This window comes from Eufriesea mexicana, unplaced genomic scaffold (assembly GCF_001483705.2).
Source record: "Eufriesea mexicana isolate 0111107269 unplaced genomic scaffold, ASM148370v2 scaffold2792, whole genome shotgun sequence".
Classification (NCBI taxonomy): Eukaryota; Metazoa; Arthropoda; class Insecta; order Hymenoptera; family Apidae; genus Eufriesea; species Eufriesea mexicana.
This window is the reverse complement of record NW_016910897.1, coordinates 497802-524034: the sequence shown is the minus strand read 5'-3', so window position 1 is coordinate 524034 and position 26233 is coordinate 497802. Positions and strand designations below refer to the sequence as shown.

Below are 26233 nucleotides of genomic sequence, written 5' to 3'. Positions count from 1 at the left end.
CGATCCAGCCATGTTTGTTTATATCGGACGGTTTAATGCACCACGGTTAGGCTGGATCATTCCGCGACCTCGAAGCTTCGCGTTATTTTCGTACCTCGAAGAGAGGCAGACAGAGAGACCTGGAACTAATTTTTTCGCCACCAGAAGCGTTATGGCAGCGAGAGAAATGGTGTACGTTGAAATGTTACGAAACGAGGATATCGCGAGTTACCGTGACGGTAACGAAGTTTATTATGCTTCGAAGTATAATGAACCTAGGAAGTCTCGAAAAATATGTATTTGTAAAAAGAAAAGCAAGAAAAGCGGGAAGAGAAAGAAATTCAAACATAACGGAAAAATTTTAAAAAGGAATATCGATATTACGAAATAAAAACCGAGAGGCCCTATCGATACTCTATCTTGTAAGAAATCTCAACGAAATAAAAAATTGAAAAAAATATTATCCAAAAAAATAAACAAAAATTCGAATTAAGCGAAAGCCCCGGTTGCAAAAGTCAGACAATAATACCGGCGCCAGTGTATTACTCTTCCGAGAAAAGAAATGTCAACAAAAGAGAAAATTAAAAAGAATAGATAATATTATCGAGAAAGATGAAAAGAACAGTTCGATCAAAGCGAAAGCTCTTATTGTAACAGATAAGCGATAATACCGACGCCATTGGTACTCCACCGAGACAACAAATTTAATTAAAATAAAAAAGAAAAGAAAAATACGATATTATCGAAGAAAATGGAATGAAATTGGATCCAAGCATCGATCAAGGCGAAAGCTCTCGTTCCAAAAGATTGTCCATAAGATTGGTATCACTCGTATATGCCAAGGTCGCGACTTATCATCCTCGAGTGATCGTCAAAACCGAGCAACACGAGTCGATTAGGAAAATCGGAGAGGGTGAAGCATTTTTTCCACGACGAGTAAGAAACGTGCACACGCACGTATACACACTGGCACACCGTGACAGCGGGCAAAGAACAGGAGAAGAGGCACATTTCCCCTCTCCATTCACCTCTTCGTGAGTAGTCGGAGTCCTGGTTGGCTATAGCCCAGAGTTCGGCGTCACAGTCAAACGCAAACAGTGGCCGCGGCAAAACAGATCGTGGCACGAATGCTCGAAAAATCGACCACAGAGGCCTTGGACACACGGCATGCGATCGCGCACGATCGACGCACGATCGACACACGGATCGACACACGAATCGACGACAATCGACTGCTCTGATCACCTGTTCCGGGCTACCGGGATCATCGCGCCGCTCTCAGCCGGATTCATCGCGTCGTTCATCGATCGACCGATCGATGCGACGACCGACTAACCAATCATCCTACGACGGACAATTTCGACCACTTCCGAGCCATGTCCGATCTTTGATCAGAGACCGATCGGGATCCACTTAATCGTCAAGGATGCCTCCGAGTTCCCGCGAGATCACCGGGAGTGAGACCGCGCGTGCATGGGAAAATTGAATCTGCTACGGAAAATTGGACTTCGTTTATCACTGTGACCGAGTGTTTCGTTTTGCCAGTTTCGTCTTTGTGAATCGTGCCTGACAGACCGGCAAAATGGGGGTGAAGAACTTTATCATGAAAAGGATACCGTTCTGCAAGATGAAGGCGAAGAGGAAATACCGTGAGCCTATTTTCTTTCCTTTTATTCTTCCTCGTTATTTTCGATCTTTCTCTTTCTTTTTTCCCTTTTTCTCGCGCGATTTTTCCCGCGAAGTGGTAGCTCGATGGAAAAATTTCGCTCGTGGAAGAGACGTGGAGCAGTTCCAACTGCGGATAATCGCGAGCGTCTCGAGTCCCGGGGCCCCTGTTTTTCTGCGCGGTATCTCGTAGACAGGCCGATAACGAATTCTTACGTCACAGCGATTTTCCACGGGTCATGTTTTTACGCGAATTATCGCTCGCGCTGTTTGCATATCGCGCCGCGTGTTCCGCCACCTAGAACGCCATTTTCCAACGCTGTCAACGCGCATTCGACGATTCACCATCGTACACACTAGCGTTTCGTTGTAATATACAGAGTAATTAAGAGATACTTTATCTGAAGGCCAAAACAAACCGGAATTCATTATCAATGAGATAACAGGGACTCGTGTTCCCTCGTGTTGGCTCACTTTGACCCCAGAAATTCGTGTATCTCTGAGTCTTCTTCACCTCCGCGAGGAGGAAGAGGAAGGCACGTAGAGTAGTCGGATCGTTGTGGATGGAAAGTGGATGAGATTTAAACGAAGACTATGTTTCTCCCAACGGATCCGACGGTTTAATTAGAGTGTTTACCAGCGAGTCGGATAATATCGGAACGCAAGAGATTAGGTATCAGGGATCGTTCCGATGCACCCGTTCTTTTCTCCTCCCTTTTCGTCGGGACGCCGAAGAAATCGGAGAGATCGGATCGCGAGATGCTCGAGGTTTCGTTGATTAACGAGGATCGATCTGTTCAGGTGGAGAGAAGAAAAGAAAACCGTGGAAGAATGGAAAAAGGGTAGAAACGTCGTTGCGGAGCAGCTGAGAGTTCCTTTTAACTTGACTTTCACGACGACGTCGTCTCGTTTTTTCCACGGAATGCAGCGCTTGTTTCTAATCCACATAGCGCAACTCGCGCGAGAAACCAGCGCGTTCCTTCCATATAAAGCGCAACGTAACGATTACGAGCCATTATTTACATGGCTGAACCGTTCGCTTATCCTTCGCGTTGTCATGCAGCGCGCGAGGACCGTGTCGCGCCCTTTTAAGGATGCCCCCGAGTGCCAACTAACTCCCTAAACTGACCGTCTTCCTACAGGAATCGTTCACAAATTTTTCTGAAATTTGGCGACTGTCCTTCGCCAATTTTCCATTAATCTTTCGCCAATATTTCAAAAATTTTCCCGAAACTTGCCAGAAATTTGCCATAAATTCCTCCTAAATTTTGCGTCAAACCTTTACCAATTTGCTGTGCCAATCTTTCGCCAATATTTCATAGATCTTTCTGGAACTTACAAGAAATTTGCCATAAATTCTTGCTAAATTTTTTCTAAATTTTGCGTCAATCCTTCGCCAATTTCCTGTCAATCTTCCTCCAATATTGCATAGATTTTTCCGAAGTTTATCAGAAATTTGCCATAAATTCTTCCTAAACTCTTCCTAAATTTCGCACCAATCCTTCGCCAATTTTCTATTCACCTTTCGCCAATATTTTCCAAACTTTTCTGAAACTCCATAAATTATCCTGACGCGCTTCCCAAGCTTTTTCCAATCTCCCGACGAATAAAATCGCGATAATTTACTACCGTTATTAGCCAAGACTCGCGTCTTAGTTAATTATTAGAAACCAATTATCTGATAGAACCACGAGGTTCTCGCAAAGATTCGTCGAAACTCCGAAGATAAGGACTGGTTCGGAAACTCGCACGATTTTGCCAGCAGATCGTTAGAGAGCGATTTAAATCAACGATCATCATAACGAGCTGCCGGGATCGATAGATAACGAGGTTTCGTCGTTCCGCCTGTTGCGGAATGATCATTGTGCATCGTGGTGCACCTGAATTTATACCCAGCCGTTCTCACGATACTCGAGTACCGGATTTGCGAAGATTTTGTAACGATCGAATCTACGTGTTGCTTTATCTTCGTACCACGGATGGGAGGGCATTATCTTTCATAGAACGAAAGAAACACGCGATTGCTGAACACCACTTCCAGATACTTTCATTTTCTCCGCAAATGATAGATCGTTTGTGCCTTAAAGCGTGCCCTTTGTATATCAAATCGGCTATCTCGATAACCCGCGAGAACCTCGATACTCGCTAATTCCGTATCCTCAAAAAGGTCAACGAGGTAGTCCCAGATTCCTGAAGAGTCTCGATAGCTAAACTCTGGAAACAGAAATCGAGCTTCTACGACTTGGAACGACTCGCGCGATCTGCCAACTTCGGGCAAAGGAACGATCCACTTCGAAATTCGTCCCAATTGTACCGGGGCCAAGCGAGTTTAACAGGTAGTTAGAATTCCCGAAATAATACTCTGTACCAATGGGATCGAGGCTTAGGTGCACTCTACACGGTTTTAGCATCCGAGTTACCAAACCAGTCAAAATAACCAGTTTTAGATATTCTTCTTTTCATTCTTAGCCACTTTGCAAACCAAAGATTAATATCGATGTTTATTTTAATGGAAACGTGGTTGTGGAAGATTTTGAGAGAACCTGTTTACGAAAAATCGTGTGGTTTGGGACTCTATTTGGCGGTTTTTAAAGTATATTTACCTGTAACGAGTAGTTAAATACAATAAATATAGGTGGTATAGTGACAATACAAAAATTTGACAGTCGTTTGTGTTAATAAAATTATTGTGCATGATCGCAAAAGGGTTCGATTATTTTTATAATTCGATATAGTGAGATTTATCGTAAAGTGGATAAAGGAGTATTGAAGTTTTGATAAATGTACACTATATGACTGGGAATGTCACTCTATTAAATTTAAGAAAAATCTGATTGCTAATGACACATTCTTAATTAACACTAAACCTACCTCTGCTCGAATGACTATTTTTAAACTCTTGACTTAAAATCTCGCATTCGTCATTTTCATTCGCATCGATTTGGTCACTTGTATAACATTTCCTCTTTTTCGATCTTTCTTAAGATTATTCTTCTTCTTTCCTGTCTTCGTCCATTGGTCAATTTGACCGGTCGTGGTAACTCTAGTGTCTACTCAATGATGGAAATGGGTTAATCGTATATTTTTATTTTTCATTGCATGATTTCAATTAAAATTACTGCATTTCCATCGTTCTTACCCCATCTGGGGTATCACAGATGGATAGTTCCACCGATAATCGAATTTTCGATCCCGTTTCTCTATCGGACGGTCGTGGCTAAATAAAATATGCACGCTCCGATGGCTGGCCGATTTCATGACTTCGTTACATACCTGCCGCCGACTGTAACGAGGCAAAAAAGTGGCACACGGTGGACGAACGTTGCTCGCGTGCAGCCAACCCTTTGGCATTAGGCCGAGCCCGCGACACGTGTGTCACGATATCGTCAAACGCGTTCGAAATGCCGCGTCGTCTGGCTAGGTTCTTTATTGTCCCGTTTCCACGAGGCCACAAGGTCCCTTAAGCCGTGACCACACTTTCGTTGGTGTATCACTAACGTGTAGTCAGTTTGCTGAGATTTCTTTACAATAGAAATATATTTATTGACAGTAAGATTAGCACCGCGAGTACTCACCTATACAGCGAGATAACGATATGAAATAAGTAAGTAGAAGGGTCTTAACCACTTGCACTGGCAAGAAATTCACAGACGCGTGTGTCAGAACAGTCCAATGTTTTCGTGACAATTGCCTGACGACGTGTGTACCACGTTGTTGACGATTCTGCGACGAAAGTATTACGACGTGTGTACCACGTTGTTGGCGATTCTGCGACGAAAGTATTACGACGTGTGTACCACGTTGTTGGCGATTCTGCGACGAAAGTATTACGACGTGTGTACCACGTTGTTGGCGATTCTGCGACGAAAGTATTACGACGTGTGTACCACGTTGTTGACGATTCTGCGACGAAAGTATTACGACGTGCATGGCACGTCTTTCCAACGCAAGTGATTAATATGACACGTACTAGCTATTTGAATATCAGTATACACGTTGCCACTGAGAGACCGAATGATATAAAACAAAAATACATGTAAATGCAATTTTACAATCACAAATTTCTTTAATTTTTTATCATTTTATTTGCATACAATATTAACAGATTTTTCCAATATTATACGTGAAAAATATCCCTCAAACGACCACCATTTTCCTGCTCACAAATACTAGCTCTTTCCATAACATTTTCAATTTTTCTATACCAACTCTATCTTACAATGCAACATCACAGTCTCTTTCCTTTTATCACTCACTATGACACTGACACCAGAAACCTCAGACAAGTGTCACACCTGCTATCTGTCCTCTATCGTTGCCTTCAACGCGAATTGATACTAATATATCCCCGGATTGCATTAAAATAATTTCTATTCTGACTTCGGAGAAAACACGAGACACACGGCGTGTAAAACGGCCGTGTAGTCTCGGCCTCTTACGCAACAATCAATTAAAACGAAAAAATTGAACGACAGGGCAGGTGAACGCAGCAACGAACCTTGCGTAACGTGCGGTGATCATGCGGTTGGACCAAACGTATTGTTGTGCACCAGGGGTTGAGAGGAAGTCTACTTCTCGTTACTCCTAGCTTTGCATGCCAGGAATTCGCGAAAATTCGCGAAATCCCGATTAATTTCGCTCAATTTCCTTTTCACCACACCCGAACGACCATTGAAATGCATCTGATCGAAGTTTAACGTATTTTTTTATTTTTTATTTTTTATTTTATATTTGTTATTTTTTTATCAGCATTCCATCGAATGTATTATTCATTTTTCAAGTGCCTACAGGATTGGATTTTGTTTCGACGTCGGTTGTTCGACGATTACGTTAACCCCTTATACTGCAATAACTAGTCCAACTCGAGGTGTTTTTCACACCGAACCCCATAAAGATGAATCACACCCGCGTTGGGTTAAATTGCATTCAACGTATTTTACGCCCGAAATTTGCACGAGTCCTAATGATTTGTAGAATTTCATCATGAACGAAATAGGTATATCGTGAGTAATTGAAATTTAATAATTTTACATTGCATAGTTTCTCGTAATTAAATTACGGTGCAAAGGGGTTAATTGAAATACGAATCTCTCGGTTTGCTGAAATTTCGCGGATTCCTTTTTCGGATAAATTTCATGGAATACTCTTTTTCAAGCGGGGTGTGTAAATAATAAGGATGTTAGTCGTTCGAGCACTGTGTTCTTTGAAACGTTCCAATTTACTAAAATTTCGACAAAATACATTCCCTCGGTTGTTTATTTGGTGTGCATAAATATTTGAATTTTGTTTCGACCTCGACTGTGCAATGAGTATGTTAATTGAAATATGTTTGCTACAATTTCGAGAATTTTCTTTTTTTTAACCGAGTTTCATCGAATACACTTTTTCAACTGGGAAATATAAGTAATCATAGTTATTTCGTATGTATAAATATTTGAAATATGGTTCATGACTATGATGCTTGAAATATTTTCTGAAATTTTGTAATAAGCAAGATTAATATGCAAAAATTTAACATATTTCGTGTTTTTTTCAAGTAAGAGTTCTATCGAATACACTTCTTCGAATAGAGTATATAAATAAGAGTAATTATGTGTGAATAATTGGACTTTGTTGTAACATCGGTCAATCTCGACTTATGATACTAACCAACCTTCGGATATATTGAAACTGAATACCCCAAATAACCCTAAATGACACAATCAGATGATCTTCGGCTGACCGCGATGATCTCGAGTAATCTTCGAGCGACTACAACTGTCAATGATGCGACCTCGATGACGAATTACGACCTTCGAGTGACCCTAAACGCGAGTGACAATCTCGATGATCGCATGTCAATCTTTGCCGATATTCAAACGACCTTGAATCATCGACATCGATGGCTCTTTGTCTTTTTCGATTGACATTCATCGATATCCAAACTATTGGGTGCTCCAAAATTCACGCAAGTAATTTTGATAGAAAACACAGGTTTTTAATTAAGAATTGTAAATATTTCTCCACGATGAAGACGCGTTGTTCTTCGCTATAGCTCCATTTTTAACAACTCTGAGCTGTCAGCTGTCACGCTGTCTTTCTTTTTCGTTGGCAGCACTTTACCACGCAAATGGGGCAAAATTCAAATCTCGCCTAGGTTTTGGGACACCCTGTACTATCTCTCATCATCGATAATCTTGCATTCAACGTTTCGTTCTAATACCTCAGCGATGAAAATGATGAAAATAACGGTTTATCAGAGAAATACGCGGTTCTATTGGAAAAAATGGAACACTGCGCTTCGCGTGCGCGCAATCTTCTGGTGAAAAAGGATTCTCATGCCCATATGCGTTTCAATTTTTTCCCGTCACGATATTTCTGTACCTGCAGAGAACCAGGTGGCATAACCCCGTGTTGCGTGACGTATCCTGCGTAACATTAGTAATTAAGTATACTCGCGGCAAAGTATCGCTGTTGTGTTAACACTAAACCTACCACGATCGGTCAAAACACCGATGCATGAAAGAGGAAAAAAGGAAGAATCTTAAAAAAACATATGAAATAAAAGGAAGTATCGAAAAATTGATACGTAGAATTCTTGCGTGTCAAGAATTCACGAAATTTCATGTAATTTCGTTTAATTTGGATCAATTATTTATTTACCATTCAGGAATGACGATTGAAAGGCATCGAATTGAAGTTTGACAAATTTTTAAATCCTTTTATTATTATTTATTTTGTAAAAATTTCCTTTATTGTTAACATAGTGTGATATATATATTAAAACAATTTTATATTTTCTAATTATAATATAAAACGGTTTGCATGAAAACTTCTGTGACCTACTAGTTCACGTTTTCTTAATTTATTTTGAATATATATTATATATATATATATTTAAATTCTATCGTTAAGTTAAACATAGCAGATTTCCTGGACGTACGTAGACTCTTGTGACTGACTGTATATTAACAAAACAAAATCACGTAGCCGAGGGACCAAAGCGATTACACCGAACGTGGATTTTGAAATAAAAATCGTTTAAAAATCGTTGATAAGTTTAGTGTCAAACGTCCAATATTTCTCTGGTCTCGGAAATATTTTCGACCACCGTGTTCGAATTTATCTTTCATTTGCCAATTTCATTACCGTGCCAAAATATTGACGTTTACTTTAATTTTACCTTTAATTTCACCTGTTTCACGGATCGGCGTGTCGATAAATCGCCATCAAAAGATATCGCGTAAAAATATTCCCGCGAGCATTAATTTCGCATTCGTCGAGCTGGAGTGTCGTCATATTTCAAATATTTATATAAATTTCTATATTCAGTCGATACGTGTACATCGTGCCGGAATATTCTGTCAGTCGTTAATTCGATGAAATGGCGAATTTGTCCGTGGAAAATTCTTCGAATCGCTACGGACAACAGGATACTCCATCCGTTTCATAGACCAGCAATTTTACGGAATTATATCGGGCAGCCATCGCACGAAAAATACGTAGCTTTTAATCGAGGCTGGGAAAAAGAAGGAAAATATTCGTGTGTTTGCTTTGTTACGTATTATTTTATACTCTGTGCGGTGCAGCATCGAGCAGCAATTTCCCTGAAACGTGTAATACTTTCTTCCCGTAATATGCAGAATATTCCTACGAGCTTTAACGAAGGATAAAGCACCATAGAGGAGTCGAACTTTATTATTGCAGATCGTGTTTGATCGCGAGTTTCCGCGATATTCGCTGCAAGATATTTGTATAATTATTTCCTCGCTGGAGTTTCAATTAAATTAACGATTGTATCCACAAAGCCTAATTACACACCGTTTAACCGATACGAAACGAGCATACTTCCGCTCGTAAGGCTTTATACACTCGCTGATTTTCAGCGGAAGAACGAAAGCTGGAATATCAAGAGTTATACGATCCCTGTGGAACATTAACGATTACTAGTCGCCCGATTTACTAGCCAATTACGGTACAAATTTCTCCTTCTAAATCCGCTAATTGAGCCAAAATTTACGGACTGCGGTCAGACCTATTCGTTAACCTTAAACTTGGCCTGGTATAAAATACCGTAAATAAATAAGGATCGTTGTAAGGAAAATAGGAATGGAAACTGGATAGCTGTACTCGAAGAGTCCGTTGCGAAATGTGTTAGAGATTCGCGAATTTAGATTGTAAGAATAAAGACGAAAGAATTATGGACAGCTGTACTCGAATACTTCGTCCGTACTTCGATTGAAATTTCAAACTACTCGAACACCCAAACCTTCCAACACCTCTGCAACACCTTGACCCTTGCACCCCCAACTCCCTTAACTCACCCTGCAATCTTTTTCCCAACATTCTCAGCATCCCATTAACCTTTTCGCTACTACGGGTGACTATAGTCACCGGCTACAAAAATTGAGTGATAAATTAAGACAAGTGCTACCGTTCCTCTTAGCTCTCTTCGCAGAGAATTGCATGCTCTATTACGATGGTTAGTTTTTCCTTCCCTTTTTTCCTCGAAATATTTGCGTCAAAATACCGAATCCTAGAGATTGCACTATTGTAATGTTACCATCTTTGACACGTCGCTTCGTTCTACGATAGAGACTTCGTGTGCCTACGTCCCCCGTAGCGAAGGGGTTAAACCCATTTACCTTTCACTAAGTCAAGCCCCATAAACTCATCTCTCGCTATTAAAATAGAAAGGAAAATAAAAATAAAAAATGGTTTCAGATGGAACGAACACGGCCACGCCAGTGCAGAACAACGCACAAGCGGAGCACACAGGGGGTGATTTCGACAACGCGAGCGTCGGAAGCGGAAACTCGAATCTCAGCACTGGCGCGCTACAGGTACGTGCAACAAGTACACAGAATCGAAGTCGAGTTGACAACCCGCTAAACGATGAAACCGCATTGCCGTGTGTATTTCTAGAACATCAGAGAGCAAATGGCGGCGTCGTTGGAACGGATGAGGGAACTGGAGGAACAGGTCAAGGCGATTCCCATGTTACAGGTAAACACGCTCGTGATCATCTCAACTCCAATGCGTTTTCCTCGCAGTGCATCCCGTGAATCATACCCCGACGCAATTGCCAAGAGGACACGTACGTAACTGCGTTTAGATCATCGAGCCTTCCACTCCGCTCGGGCAGCAAACTCGGAAAAGGACGAGGAGGGTAACGTCGCTGAATAGAGACCTTCGTTGTTTGTTGCACTCGAGAAACGCGCATTTCGTTTAGTGTTTTTCTTCGGCTCAGTCCATCGGCGTATGAGTCACTCCTTGAGGTCTTTCTTCCAGTCGCAATACTTCCGTCAGGGAAACGTAATTACGTCGGGTCGCGGCGTAACCGTTGCATCGGCACGTTTCTCTGCCTCGAGGTTATCGGTGACGGGATATCTGCACGGAAGCTTGCTTTTCATTCGTGCAAATATTGAAACAAAATTGGTAAACGAGGAACTGCAACCGTATCTTCCTGTATCATCTGAGGAAGAGCGAAGTTCGACTCGATGTAATTTCGATTTTGAAATTTTGCTGGGTTGCGAGTTAATTCGATAGGTATCCCATTGAGTTTGCATAGAAAAAGGAACTTGGTCGAATGATAAGATATCGTTTGAAAATTTTAAGGACAAATTCAGAGAATAGATTAAGCTCAAAGAATAGATTTTCGTGTAACAGGTTCTTCTAAAGTTCATCAAGATCTAGACACCTAAACGTTCGAGCAAAGTTCACAAGGTCTTGGACACCTAAGTGTGCAAAGCTGTAGATATCATAGTTTCCTGAAATTCATAGGATCTCAATCATCTAGATCTCCAAATCTTTAGATATCAGTGCCTCCTCGAGTACCTAATTCTCCACATTCTCAGATACCAAGATTTCATAGATTTCGCCAAATCTTAAATATACTAATTCCAGGTATTGGGATCATTCTCTATTTCCAATTTCCAAGACCTAAAATTTATGAATCTCAAAAAATTATAGACCCCAATTCAGATATCAATGTCGTCTAAAATTCATGAAGCTTGGAGTACCTAATTTTCCAAATTCTTCTGGACCAAGATCTCCCAGGATTCATCAAACCCTACATATACCGACGTCTGCAGATTTCCAGGTATCGAAGTCTTCCTTCACTTTCAGTCCCCAGGACCTAAAATTCATAAATCCTATAAGCATGTAAATCCCAACATTGGAAGACCGCTTAAAATTCCCAAGCCTTAAATATCCACCAAGTCCCATAAATCTGCAAATCCCCAGGTACAAACGTCTCTCAAAATTCATCAACCCCGAAAGCTTCTCTAACCTAACTCCAAAATTCCTCAAACCTGCCAATCCCCAGGGACTGACTAAATTCGCAAAGCTCGAAATCTCCACTCTCCAAGGTACCCGTCGAACTCCACCGAGCCATAAAAACATAAATCTCGCAATTCCCTGAACGACCTTCGGGTGTCCCCTGAATCATATAAAGCCACCCAACGTGGAAGCATCCCTCGTTGACGACGTGTGCCACGCAGGTGCAAGTCTCCGTGCTGAAAGAGGAGAAGCGGAATCTGCTGCGACAAGTGGACGAGCTGAGCAAGACGAGCCAATGCAACGAGAGCGTGCTGCACAGGCACCGTAGCCAGTCGTTCTCGGAACAACGTGGCTCCCAACGAAATCCGAGGAACGCGGCCACGCCAACCAGAGACATGGGAACGATGTGCGGCGTGATGACACGGGACGTCGGTGTTTCGCACCAGCAGGTACGCCGACGACTTCCGTTTCGCGCCGTTTTATCAGCACCTTCATCTCCTTTGTTCTGTGCCAACGGCGGAGGAACGGGCCGACGAACCGACTGCATCGGGGCGGCCGAAAATTTGCATATCCCGATGCACGGGGCTAACTTTTAATTGCACCCGTGAAATAGTCAAGCGTTGTTGCTTTATTGGGCCGGTGAGAAAGTCTGCGAATCCGGCGAGAAACGCCGCCTCTTTTCGTACCATCATTCTGTGCAATTAATTTTATGCAATTTCTACTTCTTCGGCTTCTTATGAATATGCGCGAGCCACCTTTCTATTAGATTGTTGCATTTGCATGAAAGAAAAGTTTCGAATGCACGCGCGCATTTTTCTTTTTTCTTTTTTGTTTGCCGCGTTTCTGTCGAAGCCACGATGAATTGTGCCGCTGATTATGAAAGTGGCCTAAGTCGTGGGTATTCAGAGTGACGAGCAAAATTGAAACTACCGTGCATTTTTGAACAGCTATTATTCTGTGAAATGAAATGGCGTGATTGCATTTGTGAAGTGAATGTAAAGAGTAAAGCCTATACTTTTATCGTTATAAGTTGAATTTTTATTAAATTACATACTTATTGTAAAAATTCTGGTAGTTACGAGCGAGGCTTCAACCAGTCGAATTCCTACTTTTCACTGAGTTTTCATTGATTTCAGTTTGAACGAGGATTATAATAACTAACTAATAACGACCTGATAATAACTAACGGTTCTCTTTACACATACACTGGTCAATAATGAGCGGAAAGAAGTAAAATGCCATCTGATTTTTGCTGTTATAGTAAGTGGGATCGAAGTTCGATGATAATAGTACAGTCTATTCAAAGCGAAATCACTTGGCAACGAAAAATCTCTCGTTATTTTAATGGAATTTCTGGAAACTGAAAGCACTATTGGTTTTTGAGTCCAAAGTTTTTTAAGGAAACTACCAGTGTTTGAATTTTCATAATTTGTCTTTCTTTCTTCCCATTGAAACATGTAAATAAAAATTCAATTTAGGGATATGAAAGTACAGGTTTTGCATTTTATCCGATAATTATCGTACAATTTCCCCTCACAAAATTATATCTATTCAAAAATGAACGTAGTATAGATTCTATTATACCCATCACTGTATTATAAATTTTAAAAATTATTCACGATGAAGATAGAAAATCGACTTAGAAATTATTGAAATTATTGAAACGATTAATCGATAGATACGTAGAGACTATAACAGATAGCAGGATTTGTTTCTCCTTTTTCTTTCTTCTTTTGGGAGGTTTATTTAATCAAGTCCCTCATCGAGTACTCCGACTCCACATCTGCTGATTCTAACGACGACCTCGATTTTCAGCTTCCTGAAACGCGTCGTATTTCTACCGAGCGAAATGGGTCACCGTGTACATTTCATTTGCATCACACTTTTACCTGTAATCGAATTAACGGTCAGCCCGATGAAAACTCCGGCGATTTTCTCACCGTGCTCCGATAACTCGCTTACGTAAATCGGCGGAAACTTTGCATCAAAACTTCGTGGAAAAACTCTAACTACGAGCCGGGTAATTAACTTGCGAATCGTGCTTCCGCGAGAAAATAAATACTCAACGTTTGCCGAAAGACAGCTACGGTATCGGAATGACTAGCCAACGAAAAAGAAATGTCTTCCTATAATCGTACATAGTAACGTTGTATTGTCACGCGATCAGGTTCGAACCCGAGATGTCGGCATGATAACGAGCACCCCGATAAAACAATCCCTGCAACGGAGTCGAATGCAGATCGAAGAAATCGTACCTGAAATTAGAGACCAGAGCGACTCGTTTGACGATCAGACCTTGTCTAGCCTTGATAAGCTCTACACCAGCGACTCCCGCGACAGTTGGAGATCGACCTTGTGCCGCAGCCGACTGATGTACGAAGAAATACTACCGGAAACGAGGATGAGGAACCGTTTGAAGACCAGCCCGCTTCAGGTGGAATCGATACCGCCGATCAGCCCGAAGTTGGTCAGAGACGTTAGGAAATTTCGGGATGTCGGCGTGAACACGAGGAACAGGCTGAAGCATCTGGTGTTCAGTCGGTTCGTGGTCGAAGATATAGCACCGGAAATAAAGAAGGAAACGAAGAAGAAATCCTGCGGCACAACCACCGGCTTGAACATGAGAGACGTGCTGACGAAAGACGATGTCGCGGTCATCGTGGATGACGCACTCAGGATTTACAAGAGTACCCTGATCAAGGATACCGTCTCTAGGGGTTGCCAGTGCACACTGGACCAGGCGAAGACAGTGGAGAAGAAGGAGCAATTCGTTCAGGTAGCTGAGCCGTTCAAAATGAGAACGAACGTGGGAGTGATGGTTAAGCCAAGGGTGTCCGAAATTGGAATTGAGGTCAGAACTGGTCCCGGAACGAGGACCATCGCCGTTGGTCCCGATCCGCTAGCCACAGAGTCGCTGTCTCTGCACTCGATGAACTCGAGGAGTCATTCGTTTAATTACGGCGACACCAAGGTCAAAAGAAAGGCCACGAAATCCGTCAGCGTTATGGTAGACGATTTAGTGAGGACCACCGTGAAGAGTACCGACACTTCCGGACTGGCGCCTAAGAAACGTGAGTTTGGTACTTCGCCGGTAAAAAAGAAATTCACAGACGTGTCGGTCGGCGAGTCGATCAAGCCGCATATTTCTATCTCGTGCGCTGCCAACTATTGCGATAACTGTAAAGAGACCATAAAAAATCTGGCAAAGCAGATTGTCAACAACGCGGAGAATAATATGAATCATCAGAACACGAATCTCGTCTCGAGGATACCGAGACCGTCCCATATACCTTTGAACAACGCTGTAGATTACAGAAGACAGTTTAAACGGCAGGACACGTACACGAAGATACCGGCCGCAGGCGTGATAAGATACGATTCCGATAACAAGGAACAATATGACAGTAGTAATCGGTAGGTAATTCTTTTAACGATATCTCGAATATTTTTATGTCGTTTTTATTAGGTCGTTTGGTTACCCTTCTCAGTGAAACATGGTAGTTAATGGTAGTTATTTAATTCTTTCGAAACTTACGTAAAATATAAAATATAAAATGTAAAATACTAATAATTGATGTAGATAATATTTAAATGTGTAAAAGAGTGGTATATTTTGAAAAAATTTTAAAAATTCATTCACGAAGCTGCGATATGAGCGTCGGTACATGTAAGGTACGCCATCTATGGGGTGGAGAGTTTAAACTGAGGGTAGTTCGGTAAAAAAGGTAGTAAAGAACTTGGCGCCATGGAGAATCAATCTATCACATAGTTAGTGACAATCAAGCGCATGTCAAGGATTTGTTAGTTTTTCTGATTCCATGGTTGCGCGTCGTATGCGTCATAAGTGTTTTTACGAAGCAAGAGCACAGAGGTCAAATTGTAAATAACATCTTAGAGGTCAGTGACAGAGAAAGTGCACTTAAAAACATCGCGATTTCGTTATGGTGAATAAGTAAATCGCGTGTCCGATCTCGACAAATCGATGCTGCAACAGCAGCAGCAACAACACGCTACCCGTTTACTTAACGATACCGAACTCACCGAAATAAACTCTGCTTGTTTCGTTGAGAAGGGGTAATTTAATCATTTTCTTTTATTCGATCATTTTATTTTATTTATTGTATTAAATAAAAAAAAAAATACAAATAAAACTTACGTTTTTCTATATTTTTATAGTATCCAACAGTTGCAAAGGGAAAAAGAAAAAGATGAAAAGTCAGAAGAAATATATAATACGGAGAAACAAACAGATAACGAAGAAAAACATGAGCTCCCAGAATCTGCTCTGTTTCAACCTATACAAGAAAAGCCCAGAGAAAAAGTTGAACCTACAAAGGAGATGCAGGCCGCCATGAAGGTTCTTAATGATAGCCTTAAAAAATCTCCTAGTAAAAATGTTTCTCATCAAATGAAAAATGCTATTAATATCATTCAACAAGAATGGTTCAAAATCTCGAGTACAGTAAATGCCAATCCTTTAGAAGTAGAAGATTACCTTGATTGTTTTGAAGAATGTTCGAGTTCTTTATTGGAGTATATAGTTAACATGACTGACTCAAGTGGAAACACTGCGATGCATTATGCAGTTTCTCATGGAAATTTTGATGTTGTATCTATACTTCTTGATTCAAAAGTTTGCGATATTAACAAAGCTAATGTAGCTGGATATACGGCTGTGATGTTGGCAGCTCTTGCTGAAGTCAGAAATTCTACTCATGCTTCAGTAGCTAACAGGTTATTCCAGCTTGCTGATGTTAATATTCGAGCAAAATTGGTAGGTACTTTAAGTAACTATGACTATTATCCTTTTCTTTGCATCAGTTATACTTCATTTAAAATTTACCATTGTTTATAGCATGGTCAAACTGCCTTGATGTTGGCAGTGTCTCATGGTCGCAAAGACATGACTCAGTTACTTCTGGATGCTGGAGCAGCAGTTAACATTCAAGACGAAGATGGCAGTACGGCTCTAATGTGTGCCGCGGAACACGGGCATACGGATATTGTACGATTGTTACTCGCGCATCCAGACTGTGATCCATCGATTGTTGATATAGATGGTAGTTCCGCTCTAAAAATTGCGTTAGAAGCGGGCAATCGAGATATCGGCGTATTGCTTTACGCTCACGAGCGCGTGAATAGAGGAACAAGCCCATACTCGTCGATGAGACGAAGTAGGAGAGGTTCTAAACCAACTACGCCTACCGGACCTTCCCCGTCAGCTCCAGTAAGCCCAGCTCCATCCCGAAGAATTCATTCGTCAACAGTTTCCCTAAACACCTCAAAATATTCTGCTAAATAATTCACACGCGATATCTGAAGACTTTTTTTTTATTGATATTTAACGCATTAGCATATAATTTGAGCTATAATCGTATCATACAAGTAAGCAATAATACAATCGGCGTTCCGTGTTTCCTATATTTATTGCTAACGTGTTTTAGTATTTATCGTCGATTTACGATATTTTAAGGTGTTGATTTCTTAAGATAAACAATCATGATCTTGCCTAATCATTCATCAGCCTCGACGCATTTAATTTAAGGTATCTATTTAACTGCTCAACTTTGTATACAATTATTCGAGAAAAGTTTGAGAATGTTGTTTTGTAAAGTTAGTCCATAGGAAGGGTGGTGAAACATTGTTTCACATCGTTAGTTGATAGGAGGGATTTGTATAAAGTTTAAAACTACTTTCTAGGTGCTATCAGAGTAAAAAATAAATCCATTTTTATTGTTGATAGTTTTTATACGATGTCACGAACGAATACGAAATGTCAGTAATACCTTCAAAATTTAATTCTTAAATTTAGAAACTGTATCAAAGTACAAAAAAAATTTCTTATATATAAAAGCAAGTCACAGTGAAAGAATTATGTAATGTCTTCCAACATCCTGTGACATTGAACATTCCAAAAAGCGAATCGTCAACCAACAATCCGAATTTCTTGTCGCAGAAAGTTTTTCTTATACTCACTCTGTAACATATTCGACTGTCAGGCCTAATTTCCGTTAAATCCTGGGGATCAAACTATCAGTAGAATAATTGTGTACTGATATAAATAGAAGAAAACAATACGATATGTGTAATGATTATATGGTGCACAAACGCGAGATTTATAGTGCTCGCAAATAATGTTGAATTTATATACGAAGAAATTTGTAGAACCTATCGATGGTCATTCGATGTTGAAGTAGAGATGTTATAAATGTGAAAGTATAAATATAGCATCTGTGGATAACAGCGAGATATCGAAGGGCATACGAGGGAAATTCACTAAGTTTAATAGTTGTTGAAATTATTTCAGGGTACAGTTTATATATATATACATATATATATTATATAGAACAAAATACAAAAATATAATTTCATTTCATTCCTCGTTTATCCGTGTTACCTTCGTGTTAGGAATTGGATGTCTAAGAATAATCTTAACGTTGAACGTTTTCTTACATAGGGTTGTGAATATTTAGAGATAATGAACGTATTTAAGTTCAACATCAAAGATTTAGGTTAACACTGTAATGAGTATTCCTATCGTTAAGAATTTATATTAACGTTAAGTGACGATTATGTATCAAAGATAGTACTGAATCAAGTAATAGATTCATAGGGATCTAGAAAGTAGATAACTACTTTTCATTGTTTGTGCCTTTATATTTAACATATTGTAATTGATAATAAACTCGAAAAGAAACAATATAAAATGATTGTACCATACTACAATTTACCAAAAATTAATATAAACAATACATTACAAATTCAATCTAAATTCACTTCATGTTATAAACTTATATGAAACCCTTAACCATCATAAATACGCCATCCATAATAAAAAGTAAACTTATGACCTTAAAAAGTTTCATGTTACATAATCAGAATATATTATCGATAAAATTTAAATTTATAACAGGAAAGTCAATATTTTATCTACATTATCGAGACGTTATTATTTCGATGATAAATTTCTTCTTAAGAAAAATATAGAAATCAGTGTATATAAATGTTGATATTATTTATCAAAAAGCTTATACGACTGACTTTATATAGTATAATTATATTCATTTAATTGTTAATTTGTACGTATTTCATCAAGTTTGAAATCTAACAAGGAGAGTGCAAGTGCTTCGGATCACCGATTTAGTTGAAACTTTGCAGGTTTGTAAATATCGTCATGCAGTTTAAGAAAATATATCATTTTAGTCGCAACTACTCAATAGTTTAAAATTTAATCAATTTGATCAATAGATTAAAATTTGATTACTTCTCTAATTATCGATTTATTTCTAATAGTTTTTAACTGATATTGTAGTTTGAGGGCGACAGCCGAAAATTCCTACAATAGAGGTCCGGAGTGCGATTCCCGTCTCTTGGTAGTTGTAGTTTTTTTTTCAATCTATGTTTTATTTTTTATTTTATATTCATTTTTCACCTATGAACACATTGTAAAGAAACAATTGTAAATAAAATTAATTAATAAAAAAATTTATTTTTTACGCTTTCTTATGCTAATATATATTTGTTACAAAATAATAAGAATACTATGCAAAAAAGGCAGTTTTCTATAGCAATCTTATTTGCTACAGAGAGAAAACGAAAATATAAATAATCATTAGATACAGGAAATACAAAACCCATCGCTCATGTAAGTATTAATTATTAAATTAAATATTGTATAAGAATGTTGCTATAATTCCAACTTTGCTGTGCAGCTATAAATGTTCATGAATTAATTATGGAAACTTGGAAATTTATTAATTTTCTACCGTCGAATTGATTTATTATGATATTAAATTCTTATTGTTTATTAAGATGAAAAATTTCATCTCATATTATGTCAAATCAAGAAACAGGAAAGAAGCAGCATATGTATTAAGAAAGAAAGATGTGTGGCGTCAACATGCAAATATGAGGATCACCGAAGAGATGGAGAATGAACAATTGGTAATACTTATGAAAATTAAAGATCACTGAATATATATAGAGTTTAAATATTGAATTAAGGCACATATGTGTAGAAATATCTATAGGGAGTTGGAAACTTTAAAAGCGGCAGGAATAATGGGGCTGTAACACATGGACTTGAATGGCTCGATAAAACCAATGTCAAAAGGAGGTAAAAGGTACATCTGAAATATTGATGATTATTTGACAGCTATTATTGTCTTGTTTTTATAGAAAAAGGGTCAGATAGCCGAGGAAATAAAAAGATTGGTCACATTAAAAGAAAATCAATCTATCAAGAAGTTGAAAAGTACTTATATGCTCAGACATAAGGAGGTGAGTTTGTAGAATAACAAACCTTCAGGTTTGGTTAAATCAAAAGCATATAAAATATGATTTGATTCCAGACAAGATACTGCAGTGCATTGGAGTTGCTGAGAGGAAGAACAAATCCACCATAACTTAATTCAAGATAAACCAATATCAAGAATTATTAGGGAAACTTATGTATTTGAATACTTATGTCTGGCCAGACATCTCATTTGCAGTAGGACGTTTGTCATAATTTAACCATGATCCTAAACTGATGGACACAAATAGATTGAAGGGAATATTAAGATATTTGAGGGTGTGTACTGTCTTGAATTTGGAAAATGAACAGAAACCAATGAAATGTGTTGTGCAGATATATAGACTGATATGTAAAGTCCTACTGGAAAAGGAGATGAGAAAGATTGTGACAAATTGAATGTGATAAATGCAGAAAATTAAATCTGAGCTCTTGCATAGAAAAATGTTGTTATATAAGAGATATAATAAAAACTAAGAACTTGCAAATTTGTTATGTGCCAGATAAGGAAACAAATGCTAATTGTCTAACTAAACCACTGAGTGGTCCAAATTTGTTACAAAAATCTAAAATACCTTATGGGGATCTTAAGAGAATAAAAAGAAGGTGGGAAAATGAGTGATAGTTATTTATATTGTTTTACTGTTTTATTCCTCCCATCCATTATGGGATAAGTTAGGTAAACTGCTTTATTAAAAGTACTATATAATCAATCTTAATTTTAATAATAACATTCCTATCTTATTAGTAATGGGACAGATATTTGTAGCTTTATTATAACCGAATGATACATACTTTCTTTGCATAGGTCTGACTAAATGGTTTTGTTGAAAAAGTAGTTTTAACCACTTATACATTAAAAACTAATGTTCTCAAGAAGTGTGTTCAATAAAGGTGGTCACAATGCTCATATACTAAATTTTGTAACTAATGTATGATACATATTATCATATATTATATTTTTGATACTAACCTTATAATTAATTTTATTAATTTATAACGTCTTTGTAGTAGAAATTTGTCATTTTTATAACAGAAATATATTTATTTTTGCTTCATTGATATTAATAAATATAAGAGGCATCGTTTGATATTTTAACGCATGGCTATTTCAAAGACGCAGAATTTTCCCACCACAAAATACGTAGCACATCCGTCCGCAGCCAACTTCCAGTTGGCGGCAAAGCGGGCGTACCGGTAACAAATGGCGGAATATTCTTGCACGTCAAAGTAAAACATTACAGATTTCTTCAAAACATTTCGGGAAGTAGTGCTATCGCCGATTGTTGTTCTAATTGCTACAAATGAAGAAATATATATTTACGAACAATAACGCGATGTGTTCGGTATTAGTTCGCGATAATGCAGGTGCAGATTACGTTTGCAACATTATCCTAATATTTACGAACAGAACACAGCAGGAGTTTAAGATATTGTGAAAAATTTACGAAGTTCAACATTAGTAACTGTGAACATTTCTTCGGTGGTAACATACTACATGTGGAAAAAGGTGATGTTACATAGTGAAAATCGTATAACGATACGTGTGGGAAATGAAGTGGTGTGAGTGCGGGATCCTATAACACTACCGCATTGTCCGTTATTATCGGCTGTACTAGATTCTAGACTTTGAATGTCCAGTAATATATTTGAATACTTTTACTCTGAATAGGCAGCTTGTTAACAATTTTTCCAATTTTTCTTCAATCTTGACGTTCAATTGTAAAGCAGCTACGTATTATCATTTATACATTCTAAACTTCGATTGTGGATTAGGATATTTCATTATTCATGCATAGAATAGATTGTTTTCCAACCAATAGGGCAATTATTTTACGATTGAAGGTGCATATATGAAATAAAGTGACGGAAAAGTAAGTGCCTGTACAATCGTGCTACAGAGTTTACTTTTCTCGCCTAGATTTATGAAATTATGCTTTTCGATTAGATTCCTTTCGTATAACAACGTTGAAGAGATTTTCCTCTAACTAGTTTACCGATATTTTTCCGATTTCGACAATTCTTTCCGAAATTTAGTGGCGAAAGTATATATACCTGCCCGATCGTGGAGCGCAATTTACTTTGTTGGTTTCTTTCTCCATAATTAGGCTTTTGGCTCCGGTTTTTTTTATTTATCAGCGTAGAGTGAATTCTATCTTAACGGGATTGGATATCTTTTTTGTGTTTCAAGCGTGCGTTTTCGAGAAATAGTGCCGAATGTGTCAGTGGCTCTCAGATCATGCTGCGCAGTTTCCTTTTTTGGTTTCTTTCTTCAAAATTAGGCTTTTGACACGGCTAGAGTTTACTTTTCTCGCTTAGATTTATGAAATTATGCTTTTCGATTAGATTCCTTTCGTATAACAACGTTGAAGAGATTTTCCTCTAACTAGTTTACCGATATTTTTCCGATTTCGACAATTCTTTCCGAAATTTAGTGGCGAAAGTATATATACCTGCCCGATCGTGGAGCGCAATTTACTTTGTTGGTTTCTTTCTCCATAATTAGGCTTTTGGCTCCGGTTTTTTTTATTTATCAGCGTAGAGTGAATTCTATCTTAACGGGATTGGATATCTTTTTTGTGTTTCAAGCGTGCGTTTTTGAAAAATAGTGCCGAAAGTGTCAGTGGCTCTCAGATCGTGCTGCGCAATTTAGTTTTTTGGCTTCTTTCTTCAAAATTAGGCTTTTGACACCGGATTTTTTTATTTGTCCGCGTAGAGTGATCTCTTCCTTAAAGGGATTGGATACTTTTTTTCGGTTTCGTGCGTGCGTTTTCGAGAAATAGTGCCGAATGTGTCAGTGGGTGACAGATCGTGCTGCGCAGTTAACTTTTTTGGTTTCTATTTCCAAAATCAGGTTTTCGACTCCGGTTTTTTTTATTTATCCGCGTAGAGTGATCTCTTCTTTAAAAGGATTGGATATCTTTTTTGTGTTTCAAGCGTGCATTTTCGAGAAATAGTGCCGAATGTGTCAGTGGCTCTCAGATCGTGCTGCGCAATTTAGTTTTTTGGTTTCTTTCTTCAAAATTAGGCTTTTGACACCGGATTTTTTTATTTGTCCGCGTAGAGTGATCTCTTCCTTAAAGGGATTGGATACTTTTTTTCGGTTTCGTGCGTGCGTTTTCGAGAAATAGTGCCGAATGTGTCAGTGGCTCTTAGATCGTGCTGCGCAGTTTCCTTTTTTGGTTTCTATATTCAAAATTAGGCCTTTGACTCCGGATTTGTTTATTTATCCGCGTAGTGTGATGTCTTCTTTAAAGGGATTGGATATTTTTTTTCGGTTTCATGCGTGCGTTTTCGAGAAATAGTGCCGAATGTATCAGTGGGTGACAGATCGTGCTGCGCAGTTTACTTTTTTGGTTTCTATTTGAGAAATTAGGCTTTCTGATTAGGTTTGTTCTATATATTCGCGTAGAGGGAACTCTTCTTTAACAGGATTGGATATTTTTTTTTGCATTTCGGGTCTGCGTATTCGAAAAATAGTGCCGAATGTGTAAGTGGGTGACAGGTGTTGCTGCGCAGTTAACTTTGTTGGTTTCTATTTCCAAAAGTAGGCTTTCGACTCCGGTTTTTTCTATTCATCCGCGTAGAGTGATCTTTTCCTTAAAGCGATTGGATATTTTTTTTGCGTTTCAGGCCTGCGTTTTCGAAAAATAGTGCCGAATGTGTAAGTGGGTGACAGGTCGTGCTGCGCAGTTTACTTTTTTGGTTCCTATTTCCAAAATTAGGTTTTCGACTCCGATTTTTTTTATTTATCCGTGTAGAGTGATCTCTTCTTTAAAGGGATTGGATATTTTTTTTCGGTTTCGTGCGTGCGTTTTCGAGAAATAGTGCCGAATGTGTCAGTGGCTCTCAGATCGTGCTGCGCAATGTACTTTCTCGCTTCTATTTTCAAAATTGGGCTTTTGTATTTGGTTTTTTCTACATATCAGTGTAGAATATGTTTAATACAGTATTTTGTTGAAATATGCAGGCACGTTCAACAGTAGAAAAATAGTGGCTCATGGAATATCACCATCGTAGAGCCATTAGATGCTAATGATTATATTTTATAGCGTAAAAAAATTAAAGCAGGAATACAAATAAATAAGGTATGATATGTATATTAGATTCTAGGTTGGCTTGCCATGTGACATACAACATAGAAATCTTTGATGGTCAAGCCAATATTCATAAAAGGGAGATGGTTCAGGTAGACAAAAAGGAATAAAATTAATTTAAATGATGGCCTCTGGTAACAACACAATATAGAGAATACATTGAGGTTAAAAGGAATGTTGTGCTCCTAACTTAAGTAGATTTTGATATCAGTGGTCAAAGTCAATGATCATAGCTAATGTGTTATGTTTCAGAATGATGGAGCTAAGGTATATAAAGAAAGGATAGGGATTCAAATGAAAGCTGTGAATAGAGGAAACTCATATTATTTCGAATCAAGGAACAGGAAAGGGGCAGCATATGTATCAACAGAGTAGGATGTGTAGCATCGACATGCAAATATTTGGATTATTGAAAAGATGGAGAATAAGCACTTGGCAATTAGTTGTATAAGTTAAAGATAAATTGAATATAAAGTGTAAATGTTTATTAAGGCACAAATGTATAGAAATATCTATAGGAACTTGGAAAGTATAAAAGTAGCAGGAATAATGGGGCTGTGGCATATGGAATTCATTGGTCCAATAAAGCCAATGTTAAAAGGAGGTAAAAGGTACGTATTACCTGCTGATAATTATTCAAGAAAGGAACCATTTGGTTGGCTGATTTATAAATAACCGAATATTGAATATGAAATTTGATTGAGGAAGAATTCTTTTTATTATACACGACTTACAAACATGAGAAATATTTGTAGATAGATAGATAGATTTATTTATTTCAGCTTACAGAGTAATATTTATATGCAAGAGCCAACCACTAAGGGCAAAGGAATAAGTATTAGTTAATAATATTTCAATGAATTGTATATCTGTTTTTAAACTAAATTTCTATATTAATATATTAAATAATTTTTAATTTGAATTACAATAATAAATAATAAATTTTAATCAATTTAATTTTAAAAGTGTTTTAGATTAACAAAACTAATATATTTGTTATAACTAGGTTTTAATGAAAACAACTATTGGTGATATTAAGTTAGAATTATGGGCAAAAGAAACTCCAAAGGCATATAGAAATTTCATACAATTATGTATGGAATGTTATTAGGATGACACTATATTTCATAAAATTATCAAAGGATTCATAACACAAAGTGGTGATCCCATAGGTACAGGAGAAGGTGGTAAAATAAATGGAGAACCATTTAAAGTGAGACTATATTTAAAAATAAATTGAATTCCTTTTTTATTCAAGAATGATTATTGGATATATATGTTTTAGGACAAATTTCATACAAGATTACGTTTTTGTCGACGAGATTTAATTGCTATGGCTAATGCTGGAAAGGATGACAATGGTTCCCAATTCTTCCTTACTCTTACTTCTACACCAGATTTGCAGAATAAACATACAATCTTTGGTAAAGTTACTGGAGAAACTATATATAACATGCTTAAACTTGAAGACTTGTAGACTTGTAGAGGTAAATTTAATGTTTACAAAAAAATATATCAAGAATTGATATAAATATATTTCCTTTTCTTTGTAGAATGATAGACCACTTTATCCTCCATGATTGATAAAAACTATAATATTCAACAATCCATTTTCTGATATTATACCAAGAATAATAGTACAGGAAAGGGAAGAAGTAAAGAACAGTTCAGAAACTAAAACAGCAGCAGTAAAATAAAAATCATATATGTTTGCAGAATTTAACCCTGATAGTTAGTATTATTCTTTGCAATGAAGAATTCTTTTCTCTCAAATCAGCTCATGATCATTTAATTGATTCAAAATTAAGCTCGCAACCAGCTGTTAAATCACCTGGACTTGCAAATAAGAAAAGGAAGGAAGACCGTAGGAGCGATTGGGAAAGTGACGACGAAGTAAAAAAACTCAAGAAAAATTAGAAGTTATAAAGAAAGGGAAAGA

General features: G+C 38.0%; 1 protein-coding gene across 4 annotated transcripts in view; it reads left to right on the top strand.

The window, feature by feature from the left end:
- Kank (KN motif and ankyrin repeat domain-containing protein 2 kank) overlaps positions 1 to 18206 on the top strand; it is a 63030-nt gene extending 44824 nt beyond the window's left edge. For 3 of the 4 annotated variants that reach the window (XM_017904274.1, XM_017904276.1, XM_017904275.1), the window contains exons 5-10: positions 10348 to 10466; positions 10549 to 10629; positions 12126 to 12353; positions 14072 to 15318; positions 16081 to 16678; positions 16760 to 18206. In XM_017904274.1, coding sequence (XP_017759763.1) covers positions 10348 to 10466; positions 10549 to 10629; positions 12126 to 12353; positions 14072 to 15318; positions 16081 to 16678; positions 16760 to 17206 — 2720 coding nt within the window. In that variant the 3' untranslated portion in view covers positions 17207 to 18206. Of the gene's footprint in view, positions 1 to 708; positions 1629 to 10347; positions 10467 to 10548; positions 10630 to 12125; positions 12354 to 14071; positions 15319 to 16080; positions 16679 to 16759 lie in introns of those variants that run through there. The other variant, XM_017904277.1, reaches the window with a different exon arrangement.
- Positions 18207 to 26233: the final 8027 nt, after the last annotated feature.